Source organism: Magnolia sinica, chromosome 14 (genome assembly GCF_029962835.1).
Source record: "Magnolia sinica isolate HGM2019 chromosome 14, MsV1, whole genome shotgun sequence".
NCBI lineage: Eukaryota > Viridiplantae > Streptophyta > Magnoliopsida > Magnoliales > Magnoliaceae > Magnolia > Magnolia sinica.
Window position 1 is genome coordinate 7891809 of NC_080586.1, and position 12867 is coordinate 7904675.

At 41.1% G+C, this 12867-nt stretch overlaps 1 protein-coding gene and 1 non-coding gene across 2 annotated transcripts; one reads left to right on the forward strand and one right to left on the reverse strand.

The window, feature by feature from the left end:
• Nucleotides 1-62: 62 nt before the first annotated feature.
• Nucleotides 63-4946, forward strand: LOC131225441 (RNA pseudouridine synthase 1-like). The gene is made up of 2 exons (XM_058220974.1): nt 63-1047; nt 3731-4946. The coding sequence occupies exons 1-2, from the start codon at nt 615-617 to the stop codon at nt 4429-4431; spliced, it is 1134 nt and encodes a 377-aa protein (XP_058076957.1). The 5' UTR covers nt 63-614; the 3' UTR covers nt 4432-4946.
• A 1278-nt stretch (nt 4947-6224) lies between these two features.
• LOC131226568 (U2 spliceosomal RNA) lies at nt 6225-6417 on the reverse strand. Its single transcript, XR_009161941.1, has one exon. It is a non-coding gene; the product is annotated as a U2 spliceosomal RNA (small nuclear RNA).
• Nucleotides 6418-12867: the final 6450 nt, after the last annotated feature.

Sequence of the window (12867 nt, forward strand, 5' to 3'; positions counted from 1 at the left end):
GTGATGTTTTCATGAGATCCACTCCGGTCATCAATTGAGCTAGATCATGATAAGATTTCAGCCGAAGAATAAACCCTAGTGGGCCATACCACGGGGAAAAAATGGGCATGGGACACCAACCGTTGAAACCTTCTTGGAGCCCACCTCATTTTTGGATCAGGCTTATATTTGGATTTTACGTTAATCCTGGTGGGACTCACGTTATGAACGGGTTGGATGGAATGTAAGCATCACGGTGGGCCCCACGAAGGTTTCAATGGTGGGTATAGCCTCCCCACTGTTCCATGTGCTGTGGTCCACTTCAGTTTTGAATGGGCCTGATTTTCGGATTAACATTCTAACATAGGCTGTCGGAAATGATGGACGGATTGGATGTTACACACACGCATTATGCCGGGCCCCACATGGTTTTTTATTGCATGGGATGAGAGCTTCCGAACAGTTAGGATACTCCAACTAGCGCAATGAGTGTGAACGGTTTGGATCATAGTACTACACGACCTTGTGATCCTCAAAACATCTCGTCCGTCCACACATGAGTGTGAACCAAATGACGAAACTACCCTGCCTCATCTCATAAACTCCTCCCCAAACCCTTGAATTACTTCTACAAAATGACCAAAACACCCTTACCATTCCTCCTCTGCTCTCATCTCCTCCCTTATAATTCTCTCCTCCTCACTCCTTCCCCAAAGTCCATCAAATCGTCCGCCGTCCGATTCCTCTGCAGACCCTCGTCTCTCCCGACCATGGCAGAGAAAACCCAATTCGATTCTACCGAAATTGGCCCTCCAAACGCCTCCAAAACCCAAAATTTCCCCACCCCATTGTCCCCACCTCTGCCGCCGATATCGAAACAGATAGAACTGCAGAGAGCCATGACAGCATCTTCAAAATCCAGCCTTTTCTCTCTCTCCAGAAGCGGAATCGTCTTCGAGGACGAGTCGCTGATTGTCGTTAACAAGCCTTCAGGAATTTACTGCGAGAGCGTCTTGTCTTCGGCACGCCATTTTCTCAATGAATCTTCTTTGGGATCGACTGATGTCGGTGAGCTTCGATTTCACTTCTTCAGCTTCTTTTTGAAGTTTCAGATTCTACAAACTTGTGATTCGGCCTTGACTCGCCGAGTTTACTCTGTCAATCTGAGAGTAGTTTTTATTGGATCAAATCAGAAAATGTAGGAAGAACATAGAATGTGATTAAATTTTTATTTTTTTTAAAATAATAATAATAATAAATAATAAATAATAAATAATAAATAAAAATCCAAGTTGAAGGTAATGTAGAAAGCTCAATGTCTTGTTTGAGTGGACCGGACCCCACAAAAATTTTGGCGTAGGATGAATTCACTACCTTCCATTCTTGAGAAAGGATGGCTGTCATCAGCCTACAGCCACCAATCTCCAGAAGTTGAATGTGGGTAACTGATCTGCAAATTGCAATACAATCAATGTGGGGTGGATATGAAATTTATTAATCTTGTGAGGTTTGCTAGCCCCATATGCACCTCTTCATGTGGCTACACATGCCAATGACATACGAGCAAGCATCGGGGGTGGGATCCACCATGTAGATCATCCGGCCAACAACTCAGGCCTGTCAACAATCAAGTAGTCCACACATGAACAAAAACCATGGGTGGCGACAGACTTGCAAGTTTTTTTCTAGACCATACATTTTCTTCTTCATGTGTGGCCCATTTGATAGCAGTCCCGCATGAATTTTAGGCCAGATGATTTACATGGACAGCCTCAGTTACCATGCTTACAAGCCAAGTTGGCACATGTAGCTATCTCTAGAGGTGTGTGGATGGGAGCATTGGGTCATGGACCCAAATCCATTAGTATGGAACATTTTCTTTTCCGAGTGAAATCCCCTAATTCTTACAATTTTTACTAAATACATTTACTGTAAATTTTTATGGTATCTGATGAACAGTTGTGATTCCTAATTTTGGATTGTGAAATGCATGCATATGCAATTTTGTCAAATTAGAAAAACACCACAATCAGGAAGGAGTCAAGCACATACTGTGAACCATGATGATCAAATGATGCACAGCACACTTCTATGCTCCTGAGCTTGATGATGAAACGGCCTTGATCAACGGTCCGTGCCTCATAGGGTGCAAATGACTTATTCTCACCTTCCTCCCAATTCTCACTTTAGGTGTGTGCTAGAGATGGGTAGCCCCAGACGTTTTGAGCTTGCATGGGGGGGGGCTTTATAGGCGTTGGTTCTCCCCTACCATCATAGAAACCAACTCTCACTACGACTCTCTTTCTTTACTCACACTAACCTCTTTCATGATAGATTTCCCAACATTATAAGGCTTTGATGACCAAGTGGCCGAATTTTCCTAAACACCAAGGAACCCTTGTGCAGGCAGGCCATCATGATCTGGGTAAGCTAACACTTGCAGCACTAAATTGAGTGTTGTATGTGGCTTTTCCCATGTTGCTGGTGAACGACTTGGATATCATGTCTCCTTTTGATATCAAAATTGCGAACATTGGTATGGTTGTGGATCCTATTTCGAGTGTTTGGGTGACATGATTTTTATCTAATCGGTTTCATAAATAATGAGATAAAAATGCCTTCTTATATACTTTGTGAGTTGTGACAAAAGATAAATGAGATATCCTCTCGTGATTGTTTACGAGTTTTGGAAACTTGGGTGCTCTGGTTTTCAACTTTTCCAATACACGGCTTGCTTGAATAGATCCCGACATAATGCAGTGTGATACCTTGAAACTTTCTCCATTGGAATTGGGTTTTTTTTCTTTTCAATGACCCAAACTGTTTGTGTGACAAGGCTCGCCTTAGATGGGGACTACCAAAAAATTTATCAAATCAAATCACTCAACTCTTTGATTACACAAAGGTTATGGTGACAGTCCATTTTCAAAGCAAGAGACCCAAATTTCAAATAGCTGAAATAATCCAATTTAAAGATTATATGCGTTGCCTATCCACCATACAAGTTGGGGCTCATCATATAAATGGTTTGGATCATGGAAAGACAATCCAGATTCAAAGGCTAAATTCCCGACATATCACATTGCAGCATGCAGATGTATTTGAGCAAACGTCTTCCAATACTCGATCAGTTTTATCATCAGCCAGTTGAGTTTTCATATCATCAAGAATTTTTTCATTGATATTCCCCAATTTGGAAGATATCTATTTCGGATGAGTAGAGCCAATGAATAAAACAAAAAGAGTTCTGCACCATGAACTTCGTACTGCACACATCACTTAGATGGGCCCCAGCTTGGTACAGGACATTTCCATCAGCGGGTGGGTTAGCATCTATAGTTCCCTTTGTCGAGGGAAGTTAAGCCGGTCCTGAGGCTCTGAATAGACCAAGTTATCACTTTTCTTATTTTTTTAACACACGCACACACACCCCACACACTCACGCTGGTGGAATTTCACCACCTATGGGTACTCGAACCCTTGACCAGGAGTTGAAACTCCTGAGAGTCTACCACCCGGGCAAGAGTAAGGACCCAGACCAAGTTATCACTTAAGTCACCTGAGCCACGTTCAGATCTAGTTGACTCAGTGAGTTTTTTGAGTATTCAAGGCCCAAACTGCTACCATATTTGAGCCATCTCTGAGTTCCTGGTTTAATGTAAACTGTTCAACAATAATGATATAGTGCTGTACCATAATGTAGTCCTGATTTTTTTCTTTTTTCTTTTTTTTTCATTTTTGTAAATTGCAGGAATAGAAATCACTCCACTAGAGCTTCATCTTGCAAACAGGCTTGATCGTGACACAAGCGGCCTAATGATTATAACCAAATCACATAAAGTGGCAGCCAAACTAGTTAAGGCGTTCACAGATCACAGAGTGAAGAAAACATACCTTGCTCTGTGCGTTGGGCCCACTCCCAAATGGGACAAGATCAACATAAAATCAGGCCATGGGAGATCGAAATTTGGTGTATGGCGTGTGTACGCATCGTCAGACATTGGCCGATCACTTCCAGGTGGCTCAGTAGTCAGAGACATGGCAACTTCCTTTGAAATCATATCAGTAAATAGGCAAGGAAGCTTCAAAGAGCCGACCAAGTTCTCAACAGATGAAAATCCTGGAATGGAATCAGTGGTTGTTGAAGATCAAGGGACGACAAGGATCGAAGTGGGTGATGAAAACAGTGGTGAGATTTTGATTAGAGCCTATCCCAAGAGTGGACGAACACATCAGATTCGCTTGCACTGTCAATATCTTGGAATACCCATAAGGGGTGATGTGAAGTATGAAGGTGTTTATGAATGGAGGGGGAATGCATATGAAACTCATGCCCTCCATGCCGAGAGCTTGGAATTCTATCACCCCGTTACCGGCATTCCCATTGAATTCCGTGCACCTCTCCCCATATGGGCAAGCGAGGCATGCCAAGAGATGGTACAAGGCACATGACATGTTACTCATGTTGGAGATTTCGACCTTGTTGGGCACAAGGCATCCAATGGTTTCGTTCATTTCCTTCTTTGACTAAAGAGCTGGATTCTGCACCTGGAGGCATCACTGCCTGACTGCTGCATCTTTGAGCATTGATTGGTGAGAGAAATTAGTTCTGAGACTTTTATTCAGTACATATAGACCATGGTTCAGTGATTTGGACTGTTGAGCTGATGAGCTCTGCCGTGGACCACCTATTTTTGGCCTCCTATGAATTGGGTTATAGGCAGTTCTAAAAGAAATACAGCAATGCTCCATGTTTGAAGGATGGAAGGCGAAAGATGGAAGCCTGGGATCTCCAAATATGGGAGATGGGGCATCTCCTATCCGTGGGCCCATGTTCCAAAATTAGAGTTGACCTATATTTCATCTTGCTAATTGAAATTTGCTTGGTAGAACATTCAAAGGGCTTATTTATGAGCACTTCAGAGAATCGTCGAGAGCTTCGTGCTGCCATGCATGGATTGCCAGTAGCAGATTGCTATGCATGTCTCTTTTCCAAAGGAATGGGATTTCACTGCCCATGGATACTCGAACCCTTGACCGGGTGTTGAAACTCCCAAGATTCTACCACCCATGCAAGAGCAAGGATCCTATTTAGACACACTTAGATGCATTTAAATGCACTAAGGTGCACTTAAACGCACTTAAAAACACTTAGACAGTACCATACAAAGCTTTCTTATGGATTCAGCCTCCATTTTTCTTTTTTCATGGAGTGGTACGTTGTGAATGAGGAACTGTGGTTGAGAAGACTTCCACAGTAAGAAATCTAATGAAATAAAATCTCATTGCAGCTTAGATTATATTTGATACGCTTTTGTAATTTGGTTGACCACGTACCCTTTTTTTTCCTACCGTTGCTTTGGCGCCCACCATTCCTATTTGATGTGCTTATGTCATACCATTTGTCCTACCGTCGGTGTCGTCTCCCATTCACCAGACATCCACATTGGAGGTGCAACAGTGGTTTTAAACCATCCATTCTTTTCACACAGTGGCCCACCTGATGAGTTTACACTCTCTCAAGAGTGGTGTGCGACCGGCACTACTCAAGTTTCCAAGTCATGTGGCACGCTTGTTGTGTAGATGAGAAGGATCTACGTTGAGCTATCAAAGCTCATGAATAAAATTGGGGAGTAGCCATGAGCTTCGTGTACACCAGGCCAGTAACACTCAAGACCTGATCCCAAAAATTGGTTTTGCCAGATGAAAATAGACCAGATCCTTATTAACCAGATGGATCCCTGGATAGGGATCAGGTGGGCCATACATGCACAAATAAATGGTCATTTAGGTAAACTGAAAACTAAGGTCTCCCTGCAAAGCGCATGTGTTGCCTACCAGATGATTGGACCAGCATGTGTAGAGGTTAGAACACAAGTACAAATGCAGTCGGCCGGGTTGGGTCAGGGCTAAAAGGACCCGTATCAGCTCAGCCCAAAAGCCTATCTGGCCTCGAGTACGTTGGGATGATCTAAAGTCTATCTGGCCTTGAGTACGTTGGGATGATCTCATTGACGCTAGCAAAAATAGACGATTTCCATGAAATCAGATGCCCATGATTTGTTTGAAACAAGAAAGAGCTCTGGGATATTACTTCCCTGTGGTAGAGGACCACCACTCCTAAGCAAAATGCTGATTTTCCTTCTTTGGGCATACAAGCTAAATGCTGTTTTCCTTCATTGGGCATTCTATATCAAATCAGAAATTAAGTGGACCACACCATTCAAATTTTAGTTTCGTTTTGGGAGGGGTGCGCCTAGCCCATGTTATAGTGCAACACATGGGCGACACTTGAGAGCCCCAGCAGCAAGCTACTGTGATGGGCCCTCCCCCATAAGAAATTAATTTAATATCATGTGACCCGATGGGCCACGTATCAGATATTAAACTGATAACAGATACTACACTTGATCTTAGCCAAAAGGCCGAGAAAGGTATGCTTTCTATATTCACTTCATTCCCCTCTTGTATTGCTTCTTATCCCTTGCAAGTCCTTTCCTCAGTCGATGTGGGATCTTATAGCTCTCTCTTTACTTCCTTCTCCACCGAAAGCATCCATGTAGCCGGCCCACTCGATTGTACGGTGAATATAAACGCGCCGGTCATCTCTTTTGGCCGTTGCCCGCCTGATGATCCAGACAGCTGATTTTTGTGGGCCTCACCATTTTCACGTTGAGAATCTTGGGACCCACCTGATGACTGCCCCAAATATCACACACATGTGCCATGTTGGTGTGCGTGCCATATATCATTTTTCCCAGTCTCTCCTCATTTAAAACATTGCTTCGTGATCCAAGCCTCCCAAATGGTGGGCCTCTTTAATTCCAGCGGCATCGAGCAATGTTGCAGAGATATGCATGTATTCACCTCTAATAACAGTATTGCATTGAGTTCTTTCACGCTGCACGTGTACGATTGATAGAATATCTTTTTTTAAGCCATACATTTTATGGGCCAGCAATCCCTTGGCGAGGATTATCTAAAAAGCAGGAGTTTGCTTGAAACAGCCGTAGTGGGGCCCACAGACTGAGGATGGTTTTGGTCACTGAGGGTTAAGGCCCACCAACAGAAAAGCTCTTCACTATACGCCCAACTCCCACGCCTAAAAAAACAGAAAAGGACAGTTATGAGGCCCACCTTGTTGTATATATAAATCCACCTGCTTTTTACGCATGCTCTGTGGGACCACTATGTTGTTTGTATTAAATCCACTCCGTCCATCATGTGAGAAGCTTTATTTGAACCATACATTAAAAAAATAAAAAATAAAAAATAACTGGGCCTAAAAGCTTAAATGAGCTACACAAATGGGATTTTTGCTTAGCCCAGCTGACTTTTGAACGAGGGGATTTTTGCTTCGGTTTTTTTGGATTCATTTCATCCCAGTGAGTTGCACCTGATCAACGGGTATGATGAAAATACAACCATTGTGTAAAAAAAAATTTGTTGGAATCTCATCTCCATCCTTCCCTGACGTGTGGCCCACTCAAGTTGTGAATCTCCTTCATTTCCTCAGTACTTTAGAACGGAGGATAGAAACTGATAGGCGGAGTTGATGTTACATATATAACATGGTAAGTCTGAGAGCACCTGCATGTTTGGCCGGATGGATCTCATGGGATGAGGAGGGATGGGATGATAAAATCCCGGGATATGCCAAATGAGTCAAACAGACCTGATGAGCTTGTCCCACGATATAGCATACCCATGGATCATCAGCATCATTACTTTAAAATTGATCCCATCTCTCTTAATCCGTCCAATCATACCTAGGACTGGAAGGGATTGAAAAGTTAAATCTCAGGATATGGAAGGCGTGCCAAACAGGTGAACTTGTCCCGGAAGATAGCAATCATGGATCTTAAACTAATTTACTGACACCACCAACATTACCTTAAAATCCATCCCATCCCTCCCAGTCCCTCTTAATCCGCCCGGCCAAACAGGCCCTAAAACAGGTGTTGAAAGGATCGGGTCCGAACTCATGGGATTGGACAGACTCCCTACCTTGAAGGGCGTGCTAAAGGGCGAGGGAGCTTTAATACTCTGGCAAAGCGCGGTGCTTATACGCAGGCACCAAACACTTGCCATAAAATTAATTCAATCGAGACCATTCAATTGTGGCTTGGACTATAAACCAGAGTCATACCGATTTAATAACCATGCTGGCCAATTGACGGACATTCAATGGACGGTTAAAATTAAGAAAAAACAATCCAATGGTTAATTGTTTTAGGTTACAATTACTGCGCCAGCCTGTGGTGACCACGATTCTCGATGGGTTAACACGTTTAATTTTTTGAATGCCTGCGTATCAACATAATCAGCCAGAGTATTAACCAACTCGCGCAAAAAACGAAACGAAACAATAACGGACGCGGATTTCCTGCTAAAGCCCTTTGCATAGAGTTTCTGCTCTGAGAACTATGGGGCCCACTGTGCTGTTTGTGGGAAATTCACTCCGTCCATATGTTTTGTGAGCTCATTTTAGTACATGAGGCTGAAAATGAACCGGATCCAATACTTAAGTGAACCGAAAACGTGAGAATGGAATGTCTTTGGATGAAATATTTGTGGGGCCACATAAGTTTTGAATCATTCTAATATTTGTACTTTCAGTTCATCCCAATAGGAACAACGTTATGAACGGTATGCATGGCCAGTAAACATCACTGGACCTAGGAAAGTTTTAACTGTAGAAATTTCCTTAAACACATTTTCCTTTAGTACGAACCACCTGATTCTTGGATCATGTTTACTTTTGGTCTGGCATACTAAAATGGGCTCATAAAACGGATGAACGGTATGGATTTCTCACAAACATCACGTTGGCCCCACCTAGCTTTTGCAGTAAATCCACGTCCAACAATATAACAGCCCCGGCCCACCGTAAAGCACGTCGGCGCATCACAGTACGTCGCATCGAACAACAAGCGAACGAAAGAGGGACAACTGAGTAAAACTCTGTGGGCCCACCGTGGATGTATGGGTCTTATCCACGCCGTTCATCCATTTTTGCAGTTCATGTTAGATCATAAATCCAAAATCGAAGCATATCCAAAGCTAAAGGAGACCACACCACAAGATACAGTAGGGATAATGATGTCCGTCCACGTAAGCTTTGGATGTTTTGAGATGTGGGTCCACTCAACGGACTATGATTTCGGTGCCCGGTGCTAACTCGCACCGTGTGGACCGCATCTTTAGGTGGCGTTGGGAGTTGGGAGGTTTGGTCTGATTTGAATAAGCTCGGCCATCGATGCAGTATGCTGAAAAGAAGCAATGTTGACGTCATCTTCTCGTCTATGGCATGACACGTATGATCTACCTGACTCATCGGACGCGTGCCCTCATCAGATAACGCCACGTCAGATCCTCGTCTCCGCACATCAAGTTTATCTCCTTATCCACTCCTCTTTTCTGATCTGATTTTCGGGCTTTTGCAGACTTTCCATCGAATCCTCTACACCAGTCGTAGATAGAATTTTGTGGAGCTAGCCGGGTACGGAACCTGCCGTAGAGTTTCATGTCATCCAAACCGTTCATCAGTGTCATCCTGTCATTAAAAGGAGATTTATAAAAAAACAGCCCTATCTGATAATCATATGAGCAGTAAAGTATAAAAAAAATAGAAAACCACTCAAAAACTTGAAAATGAAAATTCGATAAATGGATCTGCCTGATTTCTATAATGTACAATTTTCAAGCTGTGCAGACCCTTATTAACGGATTCGATTTCATAAATGGGCACCGGTGGGTCCCACAGGCTGCTATTTGAACGAAATTCTCCACTGCGACTGTTGCAGAGGTGGCCACTGCGACTGTTGCAGAGGAGCCACTCTCCTATGGACGAACGATTCAGTTTCCAAGGATTTATTTGATAAGAACTCGGCAGAATGTGATTCTTCCTACTCATGCACTTAAAATCATGCTCCTGGTATCCGTATGACTCAAATTGAACCGTCCAAATCATGGAGCCCTTTATGTGTTGGTCCAATCAATAAAAATGAGATTGATTGAATGATCTTAGGCTATGATGAAGAAAAGTTCACATGCTCAATCTGGACCATTGATGCTTTGCGTTTTCACCATCATTAGATAACGATCGTCGGCCAGTCATTACAGTACTTTTTATTTTTAAACAATTGACACATTTGAAGTATGTCCCAGATCAACGCGTGCATTTTCTGCTGCATGCGTGCAAAGCATCGGACTCTTTGTCCGAAATCCTATCCCAATCACAAATGTGAGGCAACTCATCCACCGTACCGCATGCCTTTACCGTACCGACCTGGCTGGTGTGTTACGTGTCGTGCAAAGACGATCGGTGACGCTACTCAACTCCACGATAATGTATTTATTATATCCACACCTTTCATTCATTTGTCGAGATCATTTTAAAGCATTAACCAAAAAATGTATCGTATCCAAAGCTTAAGTGGACCACACCACAAATAGTTGAGACAATGATACTCACTGATAAAAGATTCATGAGGGTGCACCGTAGCATTTAGTTTACAAGGCCACACAGAGCTAGATGAAGAGAAAATTTAATTATTATACGGATTCAAAACTTACGTGGCCCCAAACGTATTTCAATGGTAGACATTTAATTTCCCATTTTTTTTTTTTTGTAGTAGGGTCCACTTGATCTTCATGTCTGTCCTATTCACCTTACAACGAGCTCATAAAATGATAGTACGAACTGATGTAATCCATATCTTATGGTGAGACTAATAGAACTTGGTGACATCAACATACCGTTTAAGTGGGCCGTGTGTGTGGTACAACAGCTAATCCCCTTCGAGACAATTATTACTGTCAGTTTAACACGATGAAATAAAATTATTATTATTTTTTCTATAGGATTTGTTTAGTTAGTTGTAAATAAATATAAATAGTAATAAATAAGTAATGATAAATTTAGTATTTGATAATATTGGTGCTACGGTGTTAAGAATTTGGCTATACATGAGCCAAGTTAGCTTGAAAAGTTAGCTCGACTTGGCTTGATGACCCATCTCATTTTGAAGACAAGTCGAGTTCAAACATAGTAAAGCTTAACTCAGTGTCTGGCCGACTTGTCTCAGTCGTACACCGTACACTTGCCCAAGCTCTCTCTCTCTCTCTCTCTCTCTCTCAGCATCGACAAGAAGGTACCCTCTATGACTCTATTTGATTATATATATAATATTAATTAATTAATTAATTGAATATTTGATTTATTGGGTTAAGTCAGGTGCGGGTTGATCAGGTTGGGAGTAGACTCGACTCGATTCGAGATAAGCTCACCTCAACTTGAACCACTAGCTCACTTCAAGCTCGTCTCGAAAGGTTCGGTAAAAATGGTAAGCTCCGATGGTAAGCTTGAGGCCGAGCTCGAGCTCAAACTCGAACTCAAAGAGAGCACGAATGAACCAAACCAAGCTTGACCCACATCGACCTGACTCGGCTCAATATACAGCCCTAGTTAAGAAATATGTCAGGGATTGCTCAAATAAATTTAATGGGCCTTATCATAATGCATATGTTTCATTTATGTTGTATTTATTTTGTTGTATCTTTTAAGGCATGAGCCAAATAAATGAGTTAGACCTAAAATTTTTATATCCCACAAAAAGTTTTCAAAGGAAAGTGCTCAATCCTATGGTGGTGCAGCCCACCAAAGCTTTGGATTTGTTTTATCTTTAGACTAGCTCATGTCTTAAAATGATTTTAAAAAATGAATGAACGAAATGAATATAACATATACATCATATTAGGGTCCACTTGTTATAGGGTTGAGTTTTGCTCAAATTTTAAGGTAAAATTTTCTCATCATGCACTTGTTATGATTACTTACTCACAATCCATTAGAGCCTAACTTTAATGTCAGACAATCATATTTATAGACTGAGGTGTGTGTTTAAATTCGAAATTTATGTGAATGTAATACAAAATTGTAATGATTACAAATTCATTTTTTTACCTCTAAAAATATCTACATTTAATCATTGATTCACATCTTAAGTATTATAAAATTATAATGATGGTGTTTTATATTACATTATTGGGACAATGTATAATCCAAACAGGACTTAAATATATCAATTTTCTAACATAAATCTAATAAAAATAAAAATCATTGGTTGGATTCAACCTATCCAATACCATTAGATAGCACTTGATTATCCTGTAATAGTTTTTTATATTTTAGTTATGGGAACTTTGTGAGCTCATTGCCGGTTTCTTATTTGAATAAAGAAGGGCTATGCTATGTTGGCAATCGCCTGTACCATAACTTTAAACAATATGACAAAGGCCAAGGAAAAGGCTAAAAGGACTTATATATACTGAGAAAAGACCGAATGACTTATTATCTAATGAAAAAAGTAACTTTTCATTGAGTAGAATAATAAAATAGGATTCATATGGCCAACTTGGATTAATTAGGATGAGGCTAAAATGGTGATGATAATAAATTGAAAAATAAAAGGTTATATTTTCTATCACAAAGACATTCATGGTTTTTAAATATTTTTACAGGATTGAAACTAAGAACTCTAACAATCAAAATAATAATAATCAAGCTAAAAGACACACCACATCATGATTAAAGTATGAAAATGAAATTTACTGAATTAAAATTAATTGTTGTAGAGGCACTAGTTACATTTTTTAGTATTTTGCAAATTAAAAGTTGTAATTATTATTATTAATTATTCATTGATTGGAATATAACACCTTGCCTAATTATTAATCGGGCTCAATTTAACATCCGAATCCACACCCACATTCATCAAACCCATATCCACGATTGTGTGTTGAGTAAACTATGTAGCGCCACCATGATGTATGTGTCATTATCCACGTCGTCCATTTGATTTTTCCAGTTTATTTCAGGGCATG

Bases quoted from the DNA above. Each gene is read 5' to 3' on its own strand.
- LOC131225441 (XM_058220974.1), top strand. From the start codon at position 615: ATGACCAAAACACCCTTACCATTCCTCCTCTGCTCTCATCTCCTCCCT. The intron at 1,048-3,730 runs GTGAGCTTCGAT...TGTAAATTGCAG, and splicing joins TTTGGGATCGACTGATGTCG to GAATAGAAATCACTCCACTA.